This window comes from Tyto alba, unplaced genomic scaffold (genome assembly GCF_018691265.1).
Source record: "Tyto alba isolate M040663 unplaced genomic scaffold, T.alba_DEE_v4.0 Super-Scaffold_45, whole genome shotgun sequence".
Lineage (NCBI taxonomy): Eukaryota > Metazoa > Chordata > Aves > Strigiformes > Tytonidae > Tyto > Tyto alba.
The window spans coordinates 16781598-16804352 of NW_024881321.1; the positions used below are offsets into that span (position 1 = coordinate 16781598).

At 35.8% G+C, this 22755-nt stretch overlaps 1 protein-coding gene across 7 annotated transcripts in view; it reads left to right on the top strand.

The window, feature by feature from the left end:
* Positions 1 to 22755, top strand: part of PIBF1 (progesterone immunomodulatory binding factor 1) — a 124545-nt gene that overhangs the window by 91340 nt on the left and 10450 nt on the right. For 6 of the 7 annotated variants that reach the window (XM_042805805.1, XM_042805807.1, XM_042805803.1 and 3 more), the window contains exons 15-16: positions 164 to 294; positions 9640 to 9724. In XM_042805805.1, coding sequence (XP_042661739.1) covers positions 164 to 294; positions 9640 to 9724 — 216 coding nt within the window. The remainder of the gene's footprint in view (positions 1 to 163; positions 295 to 9639; positions 9725 to 22755) is intronic. The other variant, XM_042805808.1, reaches the window with a different exon arrangement.

Consider the following 22755-nt stretch of genomic DNA (forward strand, 5'->3'; position numbering starts at 1 on the left):
AAGGATAATGTGCTAGATGGTAGTTTGTTTCATTTCTTTTGTGAAATAACAGGTTTGGGGTTTATGTTATTATGCCATTGATAATAATCAATAGTATCAATAATAAGTAATTGTGCTTTATAAATGATAAAACTTATAGTAGTAATACTTCTTTTTTTGGCAGCTTGACAGAGCAAATTCTTTGTTGAGTCAAGTACAACAGCCATACAAATACCTCATTGAAACCGTGCAACAGAGAGATTCTCAAATAAGTCTACAGAAAGAACATATTACACAACTTGAAAAAGATGTCAGGTAATTAAAATCACTGTTTCTTTATTTTAAGCTGAAAGTAAAATCACTTATGTGTTTATCATTGGAAAACAGCTATGTTATTGTCCCTGAAGTAGGAGATGTTGACACTCTATCATTGACTAAGTTCAGTCTTTATGCTGGAATTCTAGCATCTGTGATTTCTTTCACACTGTTAGAAAAAGAGGCTTCAGGTTTCAAAAAACAGCAACAACAGTCATATTTAAAGTTAATTTGGAGTTGAGAAGAGTTCTCATGAAGTAGAGGAAGGTTTAGAAGAGTAAAAGGAAAGAATGACACACCAGATGTATAAAAGTAAAGATAAAGTAGTAAAGTCAGAGAAAAATAATGGACTAGTCTTCCAGCAAAGGGTATTTCAGGCATAACTTGAGCAGACTTCCTCTAGTGGAGACTCTCTGATTTGGTGTTATATCCAGCTGCCAGAACTCTGACCACTGAGCAACTTCCCACCATCATATAGTTTTATAAGCTATGTTTAACATCTGGTTTCCAAGTAAGCTGTTACGAAATAATCTGCCCCTTGCTTTTCAAAAAAGTCAATAGCTGTGTCCCACTGCACTACAGAAGAATTAGCATTTTAATTATTAGGTATTTATGTGGTATCTTGATTTAGGAAATACATACAGTAACAATTATGAAGCATTAATGTGATTGTACTATGAAGCAATTACATGAAAACCACATTTTTTCCTAACAAATCTGCTGAAGCAATGAAAACAGAAAAAGTAGGACTCACCATAGCTAAATACTTTATACTACATACTGTCTTACGAATGTACCTATTCAGAGTATTTTGATGGCTTGGGATAGTATTTGTTATGCCTTGAGGAATACCTAAAAATGCTTATTATCCAAATAAATCTATACGTAAATCAATAAAATAAATAAACTGAAATACTCGTTTATACTTCCTGAGAAGATATCTTTCACTGAGCTTAACTTTGATTCAGTAAGAATAGGTTTTATATTTTTTTATTCCAGAATCAAGTGGTATTAATGTTTTCCCAGACTTGATATGTTATAACAGAAAGTTCAAAGGTAAATTATATTTTTCCAGGAGATGAAAAATCACAATGTACTTCTAAATGCAGGATCTTACTTTCCAATTGTGAAAAAAATCATCAGAGAATTACTCGCTAGCAAATTAAATTTTTAGATTACAGTGACATGAAAATGTCTTTCATTATTCACATAGTAGTCCAAAAGTCTCTCAAAAGCTAGGGGAAAAAAGGAAGTAAATAGTTGAGATCATTTCTGAAAGTATATGTTTCATGCCTTTAAAATATATAAGAAGTTAAATGCATTATTAGCATTGATTCTCTTGAGTTTTTATGGCTCATTACAAATCATCTGTATGCCCAGATACTCTTCTTAAATTTAGCCTACAAATTAAGACACCTAAATTAGGAATTTAGTCAAGTCAGCTTTCCTTACTTGTCCACGGAGGAAGTGGCATCTCCAGAATGCAATTCAGATTTTGGATGGAGTGAGTCATCTGCTAGAGATGCCATGCCTCTCCATTAACTATAAAGGGAATTTTTGGCATCTTAAAGCGCCTGAGATTAAGGAGGAAGATGGGTCTCCACCACAGTATGAGCATTCACAGTAAACATACCAGCAGTACTCCCTACTGTGGTGAGGTGGGGTGCGCTCACCACTACTCCATGTTTCTGTAAATGAAAGCGTGGTCTGCCAAAAAATTATTTTTATCCTCAGTGGTTTTGTAGCAAGAAAGTAACACTTAATTTGCACAATAAATGCTTTGGTAAGAAGTTTTTTCCTGTAGTTTTCAATATTCCTTGTAAACTAAAAATATTATTCCCTTATCACAAGTTTGCCTCAAGTTTGCTGTACTTTCATAGGCAAGTGAAACTCTTGGAAAGAGCCTAGTGTCTTAAGGCTCTTGTGTATGTATCAGTAGTCCCTAATTTTGCTATTCATAACTTCATATTTAAAACAACTGACCTAAATTGTTATCTGATATTTCCTAGAGCACAGAATAAATCATAATCTGATATAAAGTTAATAATGTTGGTCCTTTGCTTTCCCATAAGCAAGAAGAAGGTTAGAGGAAGGGGTTTCTAACCAGAGAATCATTACATTCCAGAAATGTACATTCCAGTTTTAAGTTAAAATATCCCTTTGGTGATTTCAGATTACTTTATGGACCAGTCTAGCTGCCAGCTATTCCAGAACTGAATCAGAATAGGATTCAAGTAAATTAATGATAATCCCTAACAAATATATGCCAAATGAAGCTCTGCTGGATAAAAAGATTTAAACCGCTATTCCTATCTGTCTTAGTTTAATCAACAGCATTTGGTTCGTTTGTGTGTGGAGTATTTTTGAGAGGATGAGTTCGGAGAATTAATGCTCCTCAAGGAGGGCCCTAAATTCTGCAGATAATGTTGGTGCTAGTAGAAAAGTAATAGTGAAAACACTAAACATGGTTTATGAAGTCTGATTTCTCTGTATCTCAGAGCTAAAGGAAAAAGCTGATATTTGTAAAGCCTTTTAAAAATGAATCTTTTTTCAACCATTACCTATATTTATTAGTTGATACTGCAGTTCTGCAGTATCGTCTTTAAGTTGATGTTTAATTTATGCTACAGTTACACTAAGTACATTGTTATTTTTTTTAATTTTACATAGAGTTCATGCATTAGTTTTATTTCTAAAAAGCAATTTAATAAGTACCAGCTAATGGAAAAACAATGTTCAAACTCTTGTTTTCAGACAGACCTTTAAAAATACTAGTAATTTTTTTAATTTTTTTTTTTTTACATCTCAAATTTGAGTACCAGTTTGTAGACAAATTAACATAATGTTGATATGCCTGCCCCCAACAATCAAGACTGAATAGTTCATTTTATCCTCACATCTGCCCTATGCTTGATCATGCTGTTCCTCCCTTCGTGTTTAGTGTGCAGAATGTATGGCAGAGGAGTGTTCTTTTCATGTTGTCTTTTTATCTCATCTGTTCATCAAGGGAGGTGGTTCTGCATTATGTAAATCATGGATTCCCTAGGTAAAGCAGTCACATCTGTGTTACTAGTGCCAGGGTCCCCTATCACCTCTCACTTAACTTGAGTGTGGAGGGATCAGCAAGGACTAATTTGCAACTGAATTTACTTTTTTAGACTTAATCCATAATTGGCTTCTATGCACAGTGATGATGGCTAATAATCTTTTTAGAACATACTCCTAGGGTGGTTCAGTTCCAGCAGATTTCCCAGGATGATGAATCCGTACTTTTTATAAATGTTTTTCAGCAACCTGCAGTGTTTTGTATTTCCTGGTCTATTGAGAAGGATGTTGGTTGCTACTGGATGTGATTTTGATTCTGTGATGAAATACTTAGTTGTGATGAAATCAGCACAAGAGGAAGGCAACTATGAGGAAGGCTATCTATGACAGCAATCTCCTTGTTCATGTTCTTGTGCCATATTTTTTACCGATTTTTCACAAAACGGCCTAAAGTGACTTATGTGGTCCCTTGACAGGAGACAGATGCGTTCAGGATTCTCCACATTTCATCATTCTAGAAAAGCATAATTTCTGACAGCAGTTATTTCCACAAGAGGCATGGGAGAGATTGAGGCAGATCATTTTGATATAACATTCTTGAAGTCCTGCAAATCCATCTAAGTTTCTTTCCAAGGTGGTCTTCAAAGTTAACTTTAACGAGACCGGCTTACATGCCCTCACCCTTAAGCATCATACCTCTAGAGATAAGGCTGCCTTTCAGACCTTCCGTATCAAAATGTCTTCCTCACTTGGGAGGACTATTCAAATAGTACTCAAGGTTGCTTGCGTCACTAGCTGTCAAACTGAATCATAGAATGGTTTGGGTTGGAAGGGACCTTTAAAGATCATCTAATTTCAACCCCTCTGCCATGGGTGAGGACATCTTCCACTAGATCAGGTTGCTCAGAGCCCCATCCAACCTCTCCTTAAAAGGAGAGGAATAGCCAAGTCTCAACCAGTCTCAATCAAGGCCTTAAAGCAGTATATTCCACCAGAGTAGGTGATACTTTGTCTTGCTGAGAAGTGTGTCTGTTCTGGGTATCTTTCACGCAGGTCTGTGGATCTTTAGCCCTTCCTTCACTAAGAACTGCAAGAGCTACTGTGGTTGGTGTAAATGCTTAGCTGAGCAGCTGTCACTGCTGTTAGTTATTTGCATGAACAACTTAGGGACCCATCTCTAGGTTATTACAGGTGTGTGACATTACAGCTTAGATTAAAGTGTGAAGGCATAAGTGTACTGCCACTCAGAGATAGAAGGAGAGGTTGTTTTTTGGGTGATCGCAGCTGTCAGATGTTGCCCACACATATGTTCACTACCACTCTCCTTCTCAGCCCCTTAGAATTCTCCCAGGCAGGCCATGGGCTGTGCTGGCACTTGGCTGTGGAGACAACCGAGGTGGCCCTGGGAGCAGAACACTTCGTGTGCTTGTGCACTGAGCCATGCACCTGCAGATAGGCTCCAGATACAAAACCTCTGGTCTTGAGTGACAGGGCATCTGCAGGGTGAATTTACAGGTGGTCTGCGTATCTCAAAATATTCTGTTAAGTAACCTCTCATTTATGTTAGTCCACATAGCACCCTCATTAATAAAAGTAAAAAGCGATGGTTAATAAGAGCAGTTGTGTGTATGAGGATGACTCCTTCCTACTATAAAGAAATCTCTCTAGCATACAGTTCTTTAACCAGAAATGAAAACATCACATTTAGCACTCCTTTTGAAAAGAAATGCCTTGTAACTGTGTCATGCTGTGGGAAAACAAATCTCTGAATTTCATTCTTATGTGTGTAGTGAAATTATTGTAGTTTTAGTACATAATTTTCTGCTAAAAACATCTAGTTTTATAAATAACTGCAGACATTAAACAGGACTTCATTCATAAAGAGAGGGTATTTATTTTAAATGCAGTTACTCAAATTTCTCTGTACCAGTGGCTGGTTTTAAAAGTGGTTCGCTTACCCAAAAGCACTCCTCAAAAGCCTAACTGTGTGGCAAATCTAGAAGCAGTACAAGGATTTTGCTCACTAAGAAGCTATGTACTGAAATGTTCCTTACCTAAACATTTTGAGTTCTCTAATTGCCATCCAAACATTATAAAGCTCAGCACACAGTGTTAGCTGGGTTTTTACCATCACAGAACGGGCAATGGGCTTTTTATGAGAACATTACCATTCTGTGAAATATGCATCATCTATTCCAACACTACTGCAGTTTACCTGAGAAATGCTCCAAACAAAATTTGTAGAAATACACTTCTTTTTTTTCTACAAATGAACTTTTTCTGACCTGTATTACAGCTTTTAAAAAGTTGTTTGTTTTTGGTTTGTTTTTTTTTTTTTTTTACAGTTTGAAAAAGTTGGGTTTTTTTTTCAATTTGGACACTACACAGTAGAGTTTTTAAGCCACCTGAAGCACTCCCAATTAAAATCATTAAGCAATACTCCCAAATGCCTTTAAAAATCCAATCTGTGGTTATTTAGCTGCTCAATGAGAGATCAGAAATTTTTCATGCAGTTTCTCTTCTAAAACACTTCTATTTGCAGAGTTTTTTATACCTTCCTAACTACATGACTTAAAAAGAAAACTTGACTTAGACTTTAAAAATCAGCTGTCTGCTCTGAGCTATTAATCTGTAATTTGCAGGCATGGGATAGCTGCACTATATGCCTATATTATATATTCAGTTTTACATACAAAACCTTCACATATATTATTTCTGTGTTTGTTTTTTTCATGGTAATATTTATATATGAACATAAAATGCACAAAAAAAAAAAATCAAGATTGGACTTCAGTTTTCAACTTCATCATGCTGTAACATAAAATGAACAGAAAGACACAAGCCTTATAGCATTTGGGGTTCACAGTTCACTGAAAAAGAAACTTACTTTCTTTCAAACTGAATAGATGTAATAATAAAAAACAGTAATATATAAAGCCATGTTTATTTAGTGTGTCCAGCATAAACATGTTATCCAGAATATCTAATAGTAAAAGCTTCTCAACAAGATAGTAGCTAGTATATTTAGACCAGAGATTTAAAAGATGGCTTAATTGCCTAAATTCAAAAGGCTTTAAAAGTCTGACTGGGGAATGTTAGTCTCCATTCTTCAGAAAAAAAACAAGTCACCTAAAAATGTCTTTCTTATGATGTCTAGGCTACTTTGGCTTTAAATCCTGAGTAAAGTGAAACAAAACAAGCCAGTGGTTTCTATGAGCAATGTGTATGTGTCTGACACGTGTATTCCATGGCAAGTCCTGCATTCCTGGTACCTGCATTCATACCTGGCCAGGTTTTGAAAGCATGATGGAATGAAACTGAATCTCTTCCCAGGCATTTTGTTTTCTTCTGGAAACCCAGACACACAGCGGAGCTGCACTGCTTTTCAGTTAGTTCTCCAACCCAGACTTTGGGGCCATGATGTATCCCAAAGGGCACCTACCCCACGCTCAGGATGGAGCGATCAGTGGCGAGGACTGTGGAGCACAGCATGGTCTGCACTTGCCCTGCAGTGTGAAAACAGCCGTTCGTGCTCTTCGATAACTCCAGGGATATTAGATCATTTTGACACAATCAATTTCTCCTAAGTGTTCACTTTTTCACCCCAGACCAAGTCATTGGAAGATTTCCTTTTAATGTTTATTACTTTAGTACTTTAATACATCTCTGTATCATGAAAACTTGAAACTGTGGTTAAAGATGGTCAAGGAGATCTCGTCTCTTCAGATGAAAGTTATAACTCGAGCTCAGGTGTGAGAAACTGATTTGTCTAGACTCATATATTGTGATTTCAGAATCATAGTAAGACAGTTGAGGCACTCTGTCACTAAATGCAGCAGTCTCATCCTTACCTTCAGCTGTGCCTTTCCACTGCACATGGTAAATCAAGTTGTTTTGGTGGTCCACGTGAAAAATTACCTTTAAAAAGACTCCAGCTTTCATCCAGATCGGTGAAGTGGCCTACTGATCTGGTTGGAAATTTTCTAGTACCAATGCAGAGAGCAGGTTACCAATTTGTGGTTAGGGGAGGGTGATCTTTCATCAAGTTTTCACTTAGGTCAGCTGAAATTAACTGTAAAGCTGCTCTCTGATTTGTTACATTTCCAATTAAAACTGGATTAGTTTAAATTAGCTTTTGGTGGAAGTATAGGTTAGTTTAAAGCTAGAACCTCCTTGACTGCTGATATCCAAGATGCCCATTGAGAATATTCTCATAGCAGGGACTGGAATGGTCAGTCTTCTTTCCAAAATTGAACTTTTGAAGGTATTTTTGCTTTACTTGGTCATTACAGGTGTGCATTTATTATTGTCGTATCTGGAAACTGTTTTCTTGCTCTGTGAAATGTATATATGCCTCTTTTTCAGTATTCTTTCAGAAGTATATGAATTATTTCCTTCTATCTGCAATGATGAAAAAGCATAACTATTGCAAAACTACTAAATCTGAAGTCTGCATGTGCTTTGTTAATTCTTTGATACATGTGAAAGAGAACACATCAAGTGCTACTGAATGACGTAGCAGTCTAATTCCTATATTTGACCATAAACAAAGAAAATTATGACACATGGATCAGTAATGTCGTGTTGTTTCAGAAGATATAACTATAATAAGTTCTGTTGTGTAGATTAAATCGAACCTTGAACATCAACTTCTGGTTTAGTCATGAACACTGATGTTTATGCTTATTCAGTATGCTCTTTAAGGCATAAAGGAACTTTTATTATTATTCCTCTAATAAGTTTGTGAGTCATTCTCTAACAGGATTGCTTTATGCTGTTAGGAAGTACAGAAATCCAAGAAAAACTGACATATCAGTAAATTATAACACATGAACGCAGGAAAAAAATAGTACAGCAATTTCATCATGATTAAAAATGTCACAGAAAATAAAATTATTGAAAATATTAAAATATCTTTGTAGCTTTTCATAAATGTTACTACTTTCCTTTTAAATAACTCAGAAAGCTAAGTAATTTGGCCAAAGCATACAATTTTTCTGAGATTTAATGAATGCCTAGAAGGAATTAACAGTCATAATTTACAGTACAGAGCTTGCAAGGAGCTGCCAGAAAATCTCTAGGGCAAGGGATGATGTTGCTTATTTGAAACAAGCAGATGATACACAGCGAATTAAAGAAAAGGTTGATTTATTTTGTTGATCATTTCTGGATTAAATAGTGGGAATATTAAATAATTTGTGTTTACAACATATGTAATTGCTTCATTCCATTTATAAAATTTTAATGCATTTGCTTTTGAACTCCTGACCTGTATTCAGTATCACATATTTACACTCCATATGCAGAATTGCATTTTGCGTAGTTTTTGATTTATGTTATAGTTTATATTGTACAACCTATTTAGTTAAATCATGATCATGGCATATATAACATTGATCTTCCAAGAAAATCTCTATGGCTGTTTTAACAAACTAGATTATACACTGGCATTATGCATGCATTAGTCTGAAGTTTATTGTTGGAAACTGATGTTGGGTCTAAATATGAAGATACATTTAATTATATTAGAATTGCTGCCTGGAATCAACATGTGTATGCTGAACATTTCAAATGTTCATGTTCTATGACTAGGAAAACAAACAATTAAAATTAAACTCAACATTGTGCTATAGAAGCATGTCTTCACGCTAAAACAGTTTTTATACTTGGTTCACAGGACAAACTTGATCCTGTGCATTATCCTGGATTATAAAATAAAAAATGGCAAAAACACATTTATAATTTATTCAGAAACTACACAGCTAAAAGGGAGAGCTGGATATTGTTCTTCCTTGTGTTTGTTATTTTCAAAGTACTACATACAATAGTATAAAAATAGGTGATACTGAGAGAACACTGTGTGCTGCTACTGGTGCTACATACAACACAGAAATCCACATTTTGATATAAAAGTGTAGAAATAAAGGGTCTTTGCTTATAAAAAGAGCTTATTTTGCCTAGAAGAAACAAAGAGACAATAATAAAAGATTCTGATAAATTACCCTTCAGAGAATAATTTTTAAAAAACCCAATAAATTGATTAACCCAAAATATTTATCAATATTTTTAATAGTGTTTCTATTTGACTAAAATAAGATTTTGTAGGTGTCAGCACATTCAGGCCCATTTATAAAAATTTTGAGGCTTGAACATAGAGAAGGATCATTTGATACAATTACTTGAGCAGATTTTAATTGTTGCCAGTATTTAGCTTTAAAAAAATGTGTGTTTCAGCCAGAATACAAGATTAAAAGAGATTATCTGTTGCTATTATTGCATTTCCTATCCTCTTTTTACTAGTCTTTTAAATAAAGAAAAGACAGCTTTGCTGCGTGTCAAGAATCAAATGGCAGCAGATTTGGAGAGACTTCTAAATCACCGTGAGGTAATCTTCCTGTTTTAGCATTATTACCGTAACTGCATTTTTTTTTTCTCTCAGCCTTAAACCATGGGAAAAAATTGCTTTAATTTGGTTTGATTTGTTGAGATTTTTTGTGTGTGTTTTCAGAAACACAGATGATCTTGTCTGTTAGACACTGGGGAAGCTCTCAGTTGTACACTCAGTTGCTAAATTCTCTCTCACGACTTAGTCTCATTGTTCTTCCTTTCCTTATGCATACAACAGACATGCCTTGCAAAGTGTTTAGCTTTCGCAAGCATTTTACAAGTATTTAGATAAAGGTGATGGAATTGATACACATGTAATCTGCAAGGCCTGCATGTGCCACAGTATGCCCCAGGGTCTCGCACTACTCCCCAGTTATTGAGACCAAAAACCTGGACAAAACATTGCTCAATTCCTTTCCAGTACACATAGCTGTGTTTCTTTTCAACTCCAAAATAAGATTTGGGGAGAGGAAACGGAACAGTACTAGCACAGATTTCATCCAGACAAGAGTTTCATCCAAGAAGGAGTCAGTATACTACTGGAATACACTTTCAGACCAAAAAGTATGCAAAATCTTACCATTTAGACATAAATGCTCTATATGGGGATTCCTAAAAGACTTTTGTCAAGACTTCTCTCTAAACAATCTTAAGAGACTAACATGTAATAGAATATGAGAGAAAATCTGTCTGCAGATTAAATGCCCAAAACAAAGGATAGAAATAAATGAAGTTTACAGAAGGAGTCCCATACACAAATTATCTGAAAAATGGGTGAATAGTAATACGAAAAGTTTGCTGAAGCTACAAAATACTGAAGATATAAAACCAAAAGCTGACCATGAGCAGCCATTAAATGATCTCCCAGAGCTGCTGAATGATGTGCCAAGGATTTGCGGAGAGAATGCAACATTAATGGATCAAAAATAATGGATGTAAGGAAAAACAACACAAGTTATATGTATGCAGTGATGGGACCTAACTAGCCAATGACCTGGTCAGAAAGATTATTATAGAGTCATCATATCAACAGTTCTCTGAAAATATCCTTTCAGTTCTCTGACAGGGAAGAGAGGAGAAGATGAGATTCCTTTCAAGGAATCTACAACTCCCCTAAATTGTCCTGCATTATCACTCATTCTGAAACCATTATTTCCATAGAAAACTTGGTATCCATGCATCTCTTGAAGTCCTCTCACTCCACCTCCAAAACTGTTCTCCTCTCTCTCTTTTCTTTGCTATTCCCCCAAATTCCCTTCTTATATCAGTAAACCAAAACCCATGTCATGAATTGGTCCAAACCAGTTTGTCTCTGCTGACCATTTTTTGTTAGAACTAAAACAAAAGAATTTCACTAACAGCTGAGTCGATGTGAGCCTCAACTTAAGTGAAAACTGAACTAATCCTGTTCCCTGAGTGCAGATCCCAAAGGTGAAACAAACACCTTAAAATTAAACAGAAAACAAGTTCTCCAGTTGTTTACTTTTTATGTTGAATTACTCTGCATGTTTGATGCAGTTTCCTCCTAGAATAGTTTTTGCATTTAACTCTCTGAATTTATTGATAGTTGTGAAGTTCCATGCAGAGAGTTTAAAATAGTCTAGTTACAGATGAGAGTAATTGAGAATGCTTCCCCAAACTGCAGATGTCTTTCACCTGGCAGGATCATCTGTAGGTGCATCAAAAGTAATCATTTGATAGTTCTTTTTTCTGATGTCTGCATCCACATCGTATGTTTAAATTTCAAATTGAAGACCAAGAAGGCAGCGAGTGTTCGGTTTGGGTTATATTTGGGTTTGCTTTTTTCTTTTGGTTTTTTTGTGATTTTTTTATTTATGAGAAACCCACTGGTCTCTCTTAATGTAACAGAAAACATATAAAACATTTCTAGATAATTTATAAGCCTTAGCATTATATTAATGCGTTGTCGTATCATTATATGAAAGATACAAAAATACTATGAGGAAACATGACTTAACTGTGTAAACATGTAGTAAATTTTCTAAATTTCCAATATGATAGCCCCTTGGCAGGCTAATTTCAAATGAATTTCTTTTAAAATTTCCTGTTCCTACTCATTCTCTCCCAAGTAGTACTGCTGCCAAGTAGTTACGGTCTCAAAGTAGTTACGCCTTGGGTGCGTAGTTTTAGTAGTGTCATATCAACCAACATGCATTGCAGATGATTAATATCAGTAGAAAGTGTTAAAGGTAAAACTTAACAATGTTTTGTAAGAAAACTATAAAATTTCTACCTCAAAGCCAGGTGAAGTTGTTTACATCCAAACAACATTAGTCCCTCTGAGTACCCGCATCAACTAGTCCTGATATGTAGCAGTTTGTTTCTTTGTGTTGTTCCACCACTTAAAATTTTCAAACTGTGGCCAACAGTGGAAACAAGGCTGAGTGATGCAGGCTTTATAAAAAAGAAAGCAAATAATTGAGTCTGAAACAGACTTCATCCTGAATGTTCTTCCTACCATGGATGTTAAGAAATTGAGCAAATATTTCCAAAATTATTACTGTTTAGTCAAATTTATTTTTTTATCTGTTAAAAATAGGCTGTGGTTTTCGCTCAGAGGACAACTGAGCACCACACAGCTGCTCACTCACTCCTTCCCCCTCAGGACTGGGGAGGAGAAAATAAAGCAAAATGTTTAGGAATAGAGATAAGGACAGGGAGGGATGACTCACCCATTCCAGTCATGGGCACAAGACAAGCTCCTTAGGGGAAGAAAAAGAACATAAATTTAATTTAGACACTAACAACACCACTTAACAGACGGAATAGGACAGTGAGAAGCATTGCCACATCTTAGAAGCACCTTCCCCCCACCCCTCCCTTCTTCCTGGGCTCAGCTCTGCTCCCGATACCTCCACCTCCTCCCCACAGTGGTGCAGGGGTCAGGGAATGGGGTTAGTCAGTCTGCTGCTCCTTCCTCCTCAGGGGGGAACTCCTCACACTCTTCCCCTGCTACGGCATGGTGTCCCTCTCATGGGAGACAGTCCTCCACAAACCTTCTCTGACTTCAGTCCTTCCCACGGGCTGCAGCGTTTCCTGAGCTACTCCAGCGTGTGTCCCTCCCACGTGTTTCAATCCTCCCAGGGCCCAACTACAACAGCGGGGCTTCTCCTTCCCACAGAGTCCCAGCCTCCTTCAGGCACAGTGATCTGCTCTGGCGTGGGGTCCTCCACGGGCTGTAGGTCGACATCTACTCCACCATGGACCTCCATGAGCTGCAGGAGGACAGCCTGCACTGTCACCACAGGCTGCAGGGGAGTCTCTGCACCAGTGCACACCTTCCGCTTCCTCCTCCTTTCTTCCACTGACCACAGCATTTGCATAGGTCTCCTCCTCACAACTCCCACTCCTCCTCTGCAGTTCCCCTTCTTAAATATGTTATCACAGAGGCGCAGCCACCGTCACTGATTGTCTCATCCTTGTGGCGGAGGTGGGTCCAACTTGGAGCTGGGGCAGCTTCGAGAAGCTTCTCGCACCAGGGGCCACTGCTGTAGGCCCCTCTCCCGCTACCAAAAACCCCACCACACGCACGAACCCAGAACGTTGTCATATTGGTTTACCTAACAATTATAATGTTTTTTCAAATCACCTATGCACAAAAGGATATAAATAATGAAAAAGAATCATTAGAAGTTGTGTGTTTTGGGGGAATAAAATTATGAAATGCCAGTGCAATGCACCAAAAACCCCTAAGAAACACAAAATATATGCTGAAGTTGTTTTAGGAAAAATGTATGAAAATAACAAGTAGCTTTTTTGTGCATGTGTGTCTGTATGTTTAACGTTTGTTATTTCTGTTTATTCTGAATGCAGCCTTTTATTTTTTACTTTTAATGCAGATCTCTTCCAGTAGGTCCACAGTTTATTAACTTCTCGAAAAGGCAATTATCTCATGTATTGAAATCTTTGTACAGGGTGGGACAGCTTAGTTTACAGTGAGCTAGTCTTCAGCTAAATTTTTTTGCCATCTTAATAAAAAAGTTAAATGTGCAATAACATCACAATTTCACAGTAACTATCGCTGCTGACAAAAAAAACAATCCAAATTTTCTACTCTTGGTGTAGTAAAGACTTAACTTCATTTAGACAAGGTATATGGTTTTAAATAAAAGTAACGTGCAGTCTGTAAATACAGATTTATGCAGTTTGAAAAAATATGAATTATGGGTTTGTGTTCTGTACATGCTATCATGTAATGTGATTACTATCAGTCTTGTTTTGTCATTGCACATACTAAGCTGTCATGTCTTGTTAGGAATCATGTTGTTGCTCTCATGTTTGCAAGTAAAAACATTAGAGTTCTTGAATAGATAAACCCGAGATATTCATATTTAACATAAAATTAAGTTTAGGTATGTTAAAAGTACAAGCAAAATGCCAAAACAATGTTAATAATGTCTTACAGCAACATGTTTCAGTAAGTATACAATTTTGACTTATGGGATTCCAGCCTGTGTGGTCTCAGACTGTATTAACTCTTTTTAATGAAATGTTAGAGTTTGAGGGGTTGGGGTTTTTTATTTTTATCTCCTTGTGATATCAGATGGGTTCATAATGCTTGCTTTGCAGGTAATTATAGCATTTTATACACTTCTTAAATAAAGAACTTACATTCATGCTTAATCTTACTTCCCTTTTCATGTTTTGGAAGAAAGAAGCTAAATATCAAACTCTGAATCTTGGAAGAATTTATATATGTGAGCTCTTTTATCACAAGAAAAAAATTACACTAGATATTCATGTAATAAAATACTTCATTATTTCAAAATATGTAGACAACTAATTTGATGATGATGATTATTATATTTTGCTGTGGGGAATTAAAGTGAAAATTGGTCACTTGACCATACACATTCTTAAAAGGTTGGGTCCATCCATGAAGGAGAAAAGTTGAAGGTGGTTTTTTTTAGGCTATATTCTTGGCTCAAATTCTTAATTGTTTCTTGGCCTGCTATTTACTTCCTTTTTTTTTTTTTTATTATTAATTAATTAGCAAATGAATGTGGAAAACTTTTAACCCCGCTTCTCATTTAGATCATTGAGAATCAGCTGGTATGATAAAATTTCTTATCTTCTTCATATGGATAAATGCAAATTTGACTATCTGAGACAGAGTTCAATGGCATTATCGTGAATGATCGGTATCCAGCATCATGCTGAGATTACGTTCTTAGAGGTTCATAGTAGAGCCTTCTTAGTGCAGCTGCCCTCTTTGAGGTATCAGAAAGAACTGGGGTACACAGTATTGTGATGCCATTTGTAAACCCCTCAATGCATGACAGCAAGTACAGTTAGTACAGCCAAATTCTTCAGCTGTTTTCTGACTAAGAAATTTTATATGTTTTGTCAAGATAACCAACAGGGGTTTTAATTGCTTTTCCAGATCCACCAGAAGAGCATAAAACATTGTTTGGAGGAACAATGGGGTCTCCCATTTAATAACCTTCCAGTAAACAGTGTTTGTTTTTTTATAAAAGGATATTTCAAATCCAGATTTTTTTTTTTGCTTTATTATTTATAGTCTGTGTTCTCTTTTTAATCAGCTGAACTTTACACTTTTGACAATCTGTCTTTCACTGTGGATAACTACACCAGAAATAAAGACTTGTGGTCTTGATTCTTCCCACTCCAGCTTCAGCATTTATCCCCAGATTTGGACCCTTGTTTGCCTTAGTATCTTTGTATAGTCAAGGGGGGCACAAGTAAGAAGGATGTTCCTTCAAAGCATAAATCAAGATGAAATTATACATTACGCCCAAGTTGACCCAATAGCTATAACACTGCCTTACCTCTTTGGTCCTGATTCTCCTCCTCCCTCCTCCTCTGGCACATCTCTAATGCTGCACTGAGACCATTCAGATCACTAAGCAGAAACCTAACCTGACCAAAAAATAAAACCACAAAAGTGAATTGCTGCCTGTTAGGTTAGCAGTTTGAATCACCTTTGGGAAGGGTCCAGCAAGGAAAAGAGCAAGTGGAAATATTTATATGTCAGTGTTACTTACCTGTGAAAAAGAGGGCATTTTGTGTCCAAAACTGCAGAGTATAGCACACCAAGCTTCTGTGCCATCCTTTATCTGCATCCAAACTTTATGCTTTTGTACACATAATGGGAATCTATAACTTGAAGGCTCCAAAGTGCAATTCTCTGTTAAGTGCTAAAGTCAAGTGGGATGAATCCACTAAATCTTTTTAGCTGAAGCTCTTGATCCGTGATTCCTTTTATCTGCCTTTTTTTTTTTTTTTTTTCCTTCTCTTCCAACAGTCAGCCTTTGACTAAAAGAAATATTTACCGTGAGCTCTGTGATCTTGGCACTTCCATTGCCTTTCATGCTTGATGCAGTTGTTAGTATTTTGGAACATCAGAAGTGCAATTTTAGACTTTATCCATTGGCTTGCAAACTGCAGATGAAAAGTTGGAAGGGCAGTCTGTCAGCACTCAGATGTTTGGCAAGAAGTTTTAGTAATCATTTTCTGAGGTTACATTTAAGAGGTTATAAATTTGCAATGCTTTGATGCATGGCATTGTACTATTTCTTCAGATATTAAAGATGCAGATGTATCATAGTAAAGAAAACCAGTAATGTGGACAATTAAAACCATTTTAGCTTTTCTGATTTAAACTGCAGAGTGTAGAAATTGACTTCTAAAGTCTTGAAAATTAACAAACTGTTGATTATATTTTTTATGTGGAGTTCATAATCCATTGTATTTTGGGGGATAAAAAAAAAACAGAGCAAGTATAACAAATGGCGGAATACTTTTTATGTTTTAAATAGACATACTCTAGGAGGCATGTAAAGAAACAAAAATGATACAGTGGTGTAAGAGACACCAATAGAAGGCTTTAAATAGATGTTCCTCTAAGTGCTAAGATCAGTCTCAGTTTATCTGAATATAAGGGCATTAACTTAATTTACTCTATATTTCTTTTAAAACTGAAATCACCTGTGTGCAATGCAATCTGGTAATACAATAATTTTTAATCTATAAATGTTAAACTAATATTGTGAAACAATTATAATAAGAAATAAAAAGGTAAAATTTATGACATAAACTGTACAAATGGAGGCTGTTTATTATACTCATTCATTTCCTATAGCACAATTGTTTATGCAGACATGATTAGTTATCAGCACATGAATATTATATACTGGTTAAAAAGATATGAAAAGCTGCTGATATTTTATCTCCTTTACACATCTGTGCACTTGTGGTACATTAGCAGCTGTGCATACAAGTGATAGAATGTAAACCTGCTGAACCAGTCACCTGCCTTATTGACACATTCATGCGTTACTGTGCCAGAGCTCTTCAGGTGAAGTTAGCAACCAGAAACCAGGCCCCGGCTATCTGCTATGGCACAAAGTAGAAAATGTGTAGTAGTAGTTTAAATAAACCTATTTGATATCAGTCAGTTAAATGGATGGAGACACATGGGGTTTGATTGCTGTTTATTTACTTCAATCAGGTTAGCTTATGTCAGTAAATTACTGTGTCACTCTAGTTGAATTGAGTACTAAATCTGTCTAAATACGTGTACCTGAATTGGTACGAATCTTCAACTAGACCAGGTTAAAATTTATTCAGGTTAGCCATTGCAAGCTCCTATTGTTTTAAAAATATATTAAAGTATAAAAAAACTCTTACTGAGCTTTTTTTGCTGAGAATAGTCTATCAGGTTAATATTAAAATGCTAATTGCCTAAGTGACTCTTACGTTGAACTTCTTTTCCAATTGCCAGGTGGGAAACTTTTCAAATCTAATGTATAACTCAACATTTATGAGTAAACCTAATCTCTTCCCCCTTTCAAGGTTTTCACGGTTTCTTAACAATATGTCAAAATAATCCTATTTAGTAATTGAATATTGCTCTGGCCTTCATCATAGTAACTGAACACCTCACAAATGTTATCCTCACAACTTAAAGCAGGAAAGTATCACTCCCCCTGTTTTGCAGAAGCAACAATCACAATGAAAAAAATGGTGGTTTGCCCAAAACTCCCCAGAGTGTTAGAGGTTAAGAGTTCACGTGTCCTAATGCAGTATCTTAATCACAGCCATTCTTTCCTTACATGTTTCAGTTCAAAAGCTGAAAAGAAAATTTCCTTAGTGTTTATTTTTCCTAAGTAGACACAAAGTAACTCTTTTCTCTATGTCATCTTGTATATGAACTGATTGTAATTTGGAAGTAGTTTCACAATCAAATTACATTTTCACTTTATATTGTTCTGAGAATTTACATTTACATTCATTTTTTAATCCACATCTCCTGAAAAAGGCCACTTTCCAATGTCCAGTGAGTGTCTTAAAAATGAAATCTAATGATTTTTTAATTTTAACTGTGGAATGGTTATATTTTTTTTATATTGTATTTTCTGAAAAAAAAAGAGAAAAATATTCACATCAGGCTGGTGCTCTTATGTGAATGAGATTAAAAGTTATTTTGTCCAAGAAAACAGAGGATCTGATGGTGTGCAAGAAAAGGAGATAAACATAAGGCAGCATTGTGTTGGTAGTGAGAATAGTGAAAAAGACAGAACAAATGAGAGAGAAAGGTGAAGTTAACAGAAAATAGTTATTATCTTTAAAATGTAGAAAATCTGACTTCTTTTTTGTTTTGTTTTGTTTTTTTTTAATAGATGGTTGCCAAATGTATTTTCCAAATGTGTGTAAGATTAAGGTCCACGTGATCAAGCAGGAGGAACAGCTACTAATTAGTACTGTTAGGATATGTATAGTAATGGCTCTAAGAGTTTTTCAGAGACCTTCTATAAATGACCAAGATAAGGTTCCCAAGGATTTATATAAATCTTGATGACTGTTAGACTTTAAACATGGGCATGTGATTTATCAGAAGTGTTTGCAATTCTGTGACCTTGTTCCAAAATTCTAATGTTTCCAGTGTCTGAGAATCTAGCAGTCTCTGTGCTTGCACATATTCATCTCATGTCAGAATCCTGCACAAAACCCTGCTACTTCTCAATAGTTACCCCATTATCTGGCCCACAGTGATGGGTTTGTGTGTGTGGCAGGGGTTTATAATAAATTTTCTGAAAGAAAAGACTGGTTCTTTTATTCTTCTTTCCCTCCTTTAAGGAGAAGCAGGGTCTCCTGAAGTATCTGTGCTTTACCTTACTTTGACCAGTTACTCCTATATTCTCATGTTTATCTTTCTTACTTTTGTGTTCCCCTTGGGGAATGCCCCTCACTGCTGAATTCTTTACGCCCACAGTTTCATTCCATCTCAGCAGTGACCCTGAGGATTCCAGATGAGTTTTCAGCATTTCTTTATTAGTCATGCTTTAAAGTATGGCTAATACTGTCCTTAGCTGTAATTAAATTATGCTGAAGAAGATTGACTAGAAGTAACCTAGGACAGAAAGCCAATGTGTTGGATTTAAGAACCTAAAGATTAGCAACAGCTGCCATCTGCAAAAAACAGAGGTAGAGAGAAGTTCAGAGACTCGTAAAAAGCTTTGGACTCATAAGGGGGAGGGCAGTACGTGTTTAATCAGGGATGGAAGCTTAGTGGATAAAAGCAGAAAACTGCTTTGTTGGGAGAGAGGGGAAGGAAGGGGTATCTGCAGGGGTTGGGAAGATACAACTGAAAAGAAGTGATTGGTAACAGGTGCCTTCAAACAATCTCTAGCTCTGCCTCTTTCCCTTCTTTTCTGTGTAAAAGGCTGTACATGATAATGTCAAAATTATTTGTGTTTCTATAGTGAATGACTTCCTGCTCATCTATGTGCTGCAACTTGTTTTATATATAAAAAAATGCTGATGTACAATGCTTAGCTCTCTTTTAAAATGTTAAGCCACAGAGTAATTATCATTTTTCTTATGCTACGTTTATGTTCCAAGATTCTAGTTTCTATTAATGTTCTGCATGTTTTCTAAGTAGATTACAGGGACATTTCTGCATCACAAGTAAGCCCCGGAGCTATTCTCAGCTTAAAGCTTGAAGAAACAAAGTGACATTTACATTGCTAAACGAGTGTAGAGAAGTTTCTGGCTCATTTTTTACAAGGAAAAATATGCTCCTAAGCAGTATTTTTCATTTTTGTTATCTATTTTGTTGCTGTCAAGCTTTAATAAAACTTAAATTCCAAATAGTACTGAATTTAGGAAGAAGGACTTAACAGCTGGGTACATTCATTCTTTTCTTGGACCTGTATTATTCAGAACATCTTACTAGTTTTCATATATATTCTTTAAAGAATTATCTTTCCATTCACAGTGGTATACTCTAAACAATTGTGTACTAAATGATGATTTCTCCTCAGCAATTTATTTATTTTCATTTTTAGAATCTTAGAGACCATGATAATAACACAGGGTTTAGTAATGTCAGTTAATATGTCAAATATAAATAATTTTTTTGCTCTCAGAAATAGGAAGTTTCATAGGCAAAATGCAACTTACTTATGGATTATGGGATGGAACTGGCATGTGTATTTTAGATTATATGTTTCTGAAAGAGCCAGAATCAGTTAAAGTGATAAACATTTAAATAAGAAATTGTTGGCTGTTGAACAATCAGAAATTGTTCAGATTTTCTGAACATTTAACTGATGTTCTGTTATATTAATTTTTCCTGTATTAGCTATGAATATTTCCATCACATTCTGCTGCTTATCCAGCTGTGTAAAAATGTTACTTTTGTTCACTTTATGTTAGCATTTGAATATTACCAAGTGGAAAATGAGTTCAAATACTTTGTAGGAAATACCAAAGACAGAGAGAATCAAACTAAAGCGTTACCCTCTCAGAAAATACAGGAACTTCTATATAATTTATGCGAGTAAGTCTGTTTTGACATATTAGCATTTTCAGCATCTGTTTCCTGAAAGTAGAACTTACTCAAGAAAGCATACTTTTTATTAAGCTGAATTTGAGTAAATGAATGTCACAATAGCTCATCTTAAAAACATATTTGAGGATTTAGTCCTAGTTATAATTGCAAATACATTTTTGATCTTCAATACAAAAATTGAAAAAAACTTCAGAATTTGACATTCAGGTTCTGAAATATGAGATAAATTATTTCCTATTTTTCCTAAGAAGTTATAAAGATTTAACTGTTAGGAACAAATTTAAGATACAGCTGAAATAGGCAGAGATTGTTATGTATCTAAAAAGACAGAAGCCGTTCACTGCAATGACTGGGCCATTTTATTGTTGCCACAGTTCTAATTCATTCACCTTATAAAACTGGAAGTAGTTTGTAGACCCATATAGTCAGATATCTGTCAATTCATTTAAAGTTTTTACATGCAGTGGGATATTGGGATATAGAGAACTGAATTAAGTGTAGTGCAGAGAAGCTATCAACGTCCTACATATGGTCTGGCATCTTTCCACCACCCAGTTATCAGGTTCATTTGTTTGATCAGGACATTTCACACTGTCTTCCTGTTTCCAGCTGTACAATGTGTGTCCATGTGCCTAAGATGACCATATGTGCAAATCTCACACCAGAATTCTTGCTGACTTCTCGTATTTCCAATACAGCCGCATTTGAGGATGCAACTATGTCAAATACATGCTGCTTTACATGAGGGATTAAAGCATGACTTGTGATGTTTTCTTAATTGCATAGATGGTTGTTAAACTCTTCTTTGAGCTCAGTTATGCATGCAGGTTCTACTCCTGATAGGCACAAGCCCAGAGCATTCTTCTGCTGAAGCTGAATTTGCATAATTTGTGCCACTGCATCCTCTTCATCTGCAGTCATATATAGTGGAATGGACTGATTTACCATTTGCTTCATCTTGCTGTCATGTCAAAATGGAGCTTCTGTAGTGTCTTTCTACTTTTTCACACTTTGTCATCATTAATATTAATGTCCAGTGTTGTTAATTCTGGGCTAATAGTGTTGGTCTTTTTCCTACTTTCAGCCAAAAAAGGGAGACAAATAATTCATTCTAGGTTATAGGCTGTAGCCCTTCTGCAGTGTGTCTCTAGCTGTTTGGCAGAAATAAAACCCGTGAAGAAAAGTTCTAAAATAATTCTGTGTGTGAATAGTCAGTACTTCTAAAGAGGAGACATTCTAGATACTACTTTTGCTCGAGAGTCTCATTCTTTGCTAATGACACAGATACGTCTCCTTTCTTTAAGTGCACTCCAAAGTTAGAGTACTATATTCAGACTTTTTCTTTAAAGTGCTGTATGCAAGTCATTGCATATTTTGAAAGATGGAACCAGGTTCTATTTCAGTCCTCTGGTCTGTTCTCCAGAAGCATGTCAGTAACTTGGTGCTCTATGCCAACAACCTGTATAGAAGGCTCTGTTTACCTCCATTTTAACTGGTGAACTACCAGTGTAAAGACGATCCGAGAAGTTGTTTGTGAAGTCAAGTGAAGAAGTAGCCAAGGTGGATCTTGCCTAATTTTAAAAATCTTTAGTGTAGATGTCTACATCTGAAAATCATCTATGGATTTGTAGTCAGAAAAGCAAAACAGACACTATTATGCTGTGATTTAGCACATCCTCATCTAAAATTGGCAAAATTAATTGTAACCTATTAATTTCTCACCAACAGCTATATAGAGGAATCAGACAAGCTAGTTTGCCTAGGTATAAATATTATTACTGAAGATATCTAAAGGTCAATGTGAGGAAGTACAACCAACTATCCAGTCACATGTTCCAAAGCTGAACTGCGACCAGAGTTCTTACAAAGATCCCTCTCCATCTTAATATCAGCTGTTAAATGACACAACTTCATTTTTAATGCACCTTTACTTTCACATAATCTAAGTAGGAATCTAAGAGGAATCCAAGTAAGAGAACGCACGGACTTCATAGAGGGCAATATCCTTAGTATTTTCTCTACCCATCACTTTGTATGCCCATCAAGCTTGACCCTACTGAACACCCTGAGACAGAAAACTGTGAAGACAGTTCCTTCTGAACCACCCTGCCCTACCCTTTTCCAGACTGAGATCACATTCTCTCCAGAAGGAGCTATAGGAAGTATAAATTTATTAATTTTTTTCTCTGGAT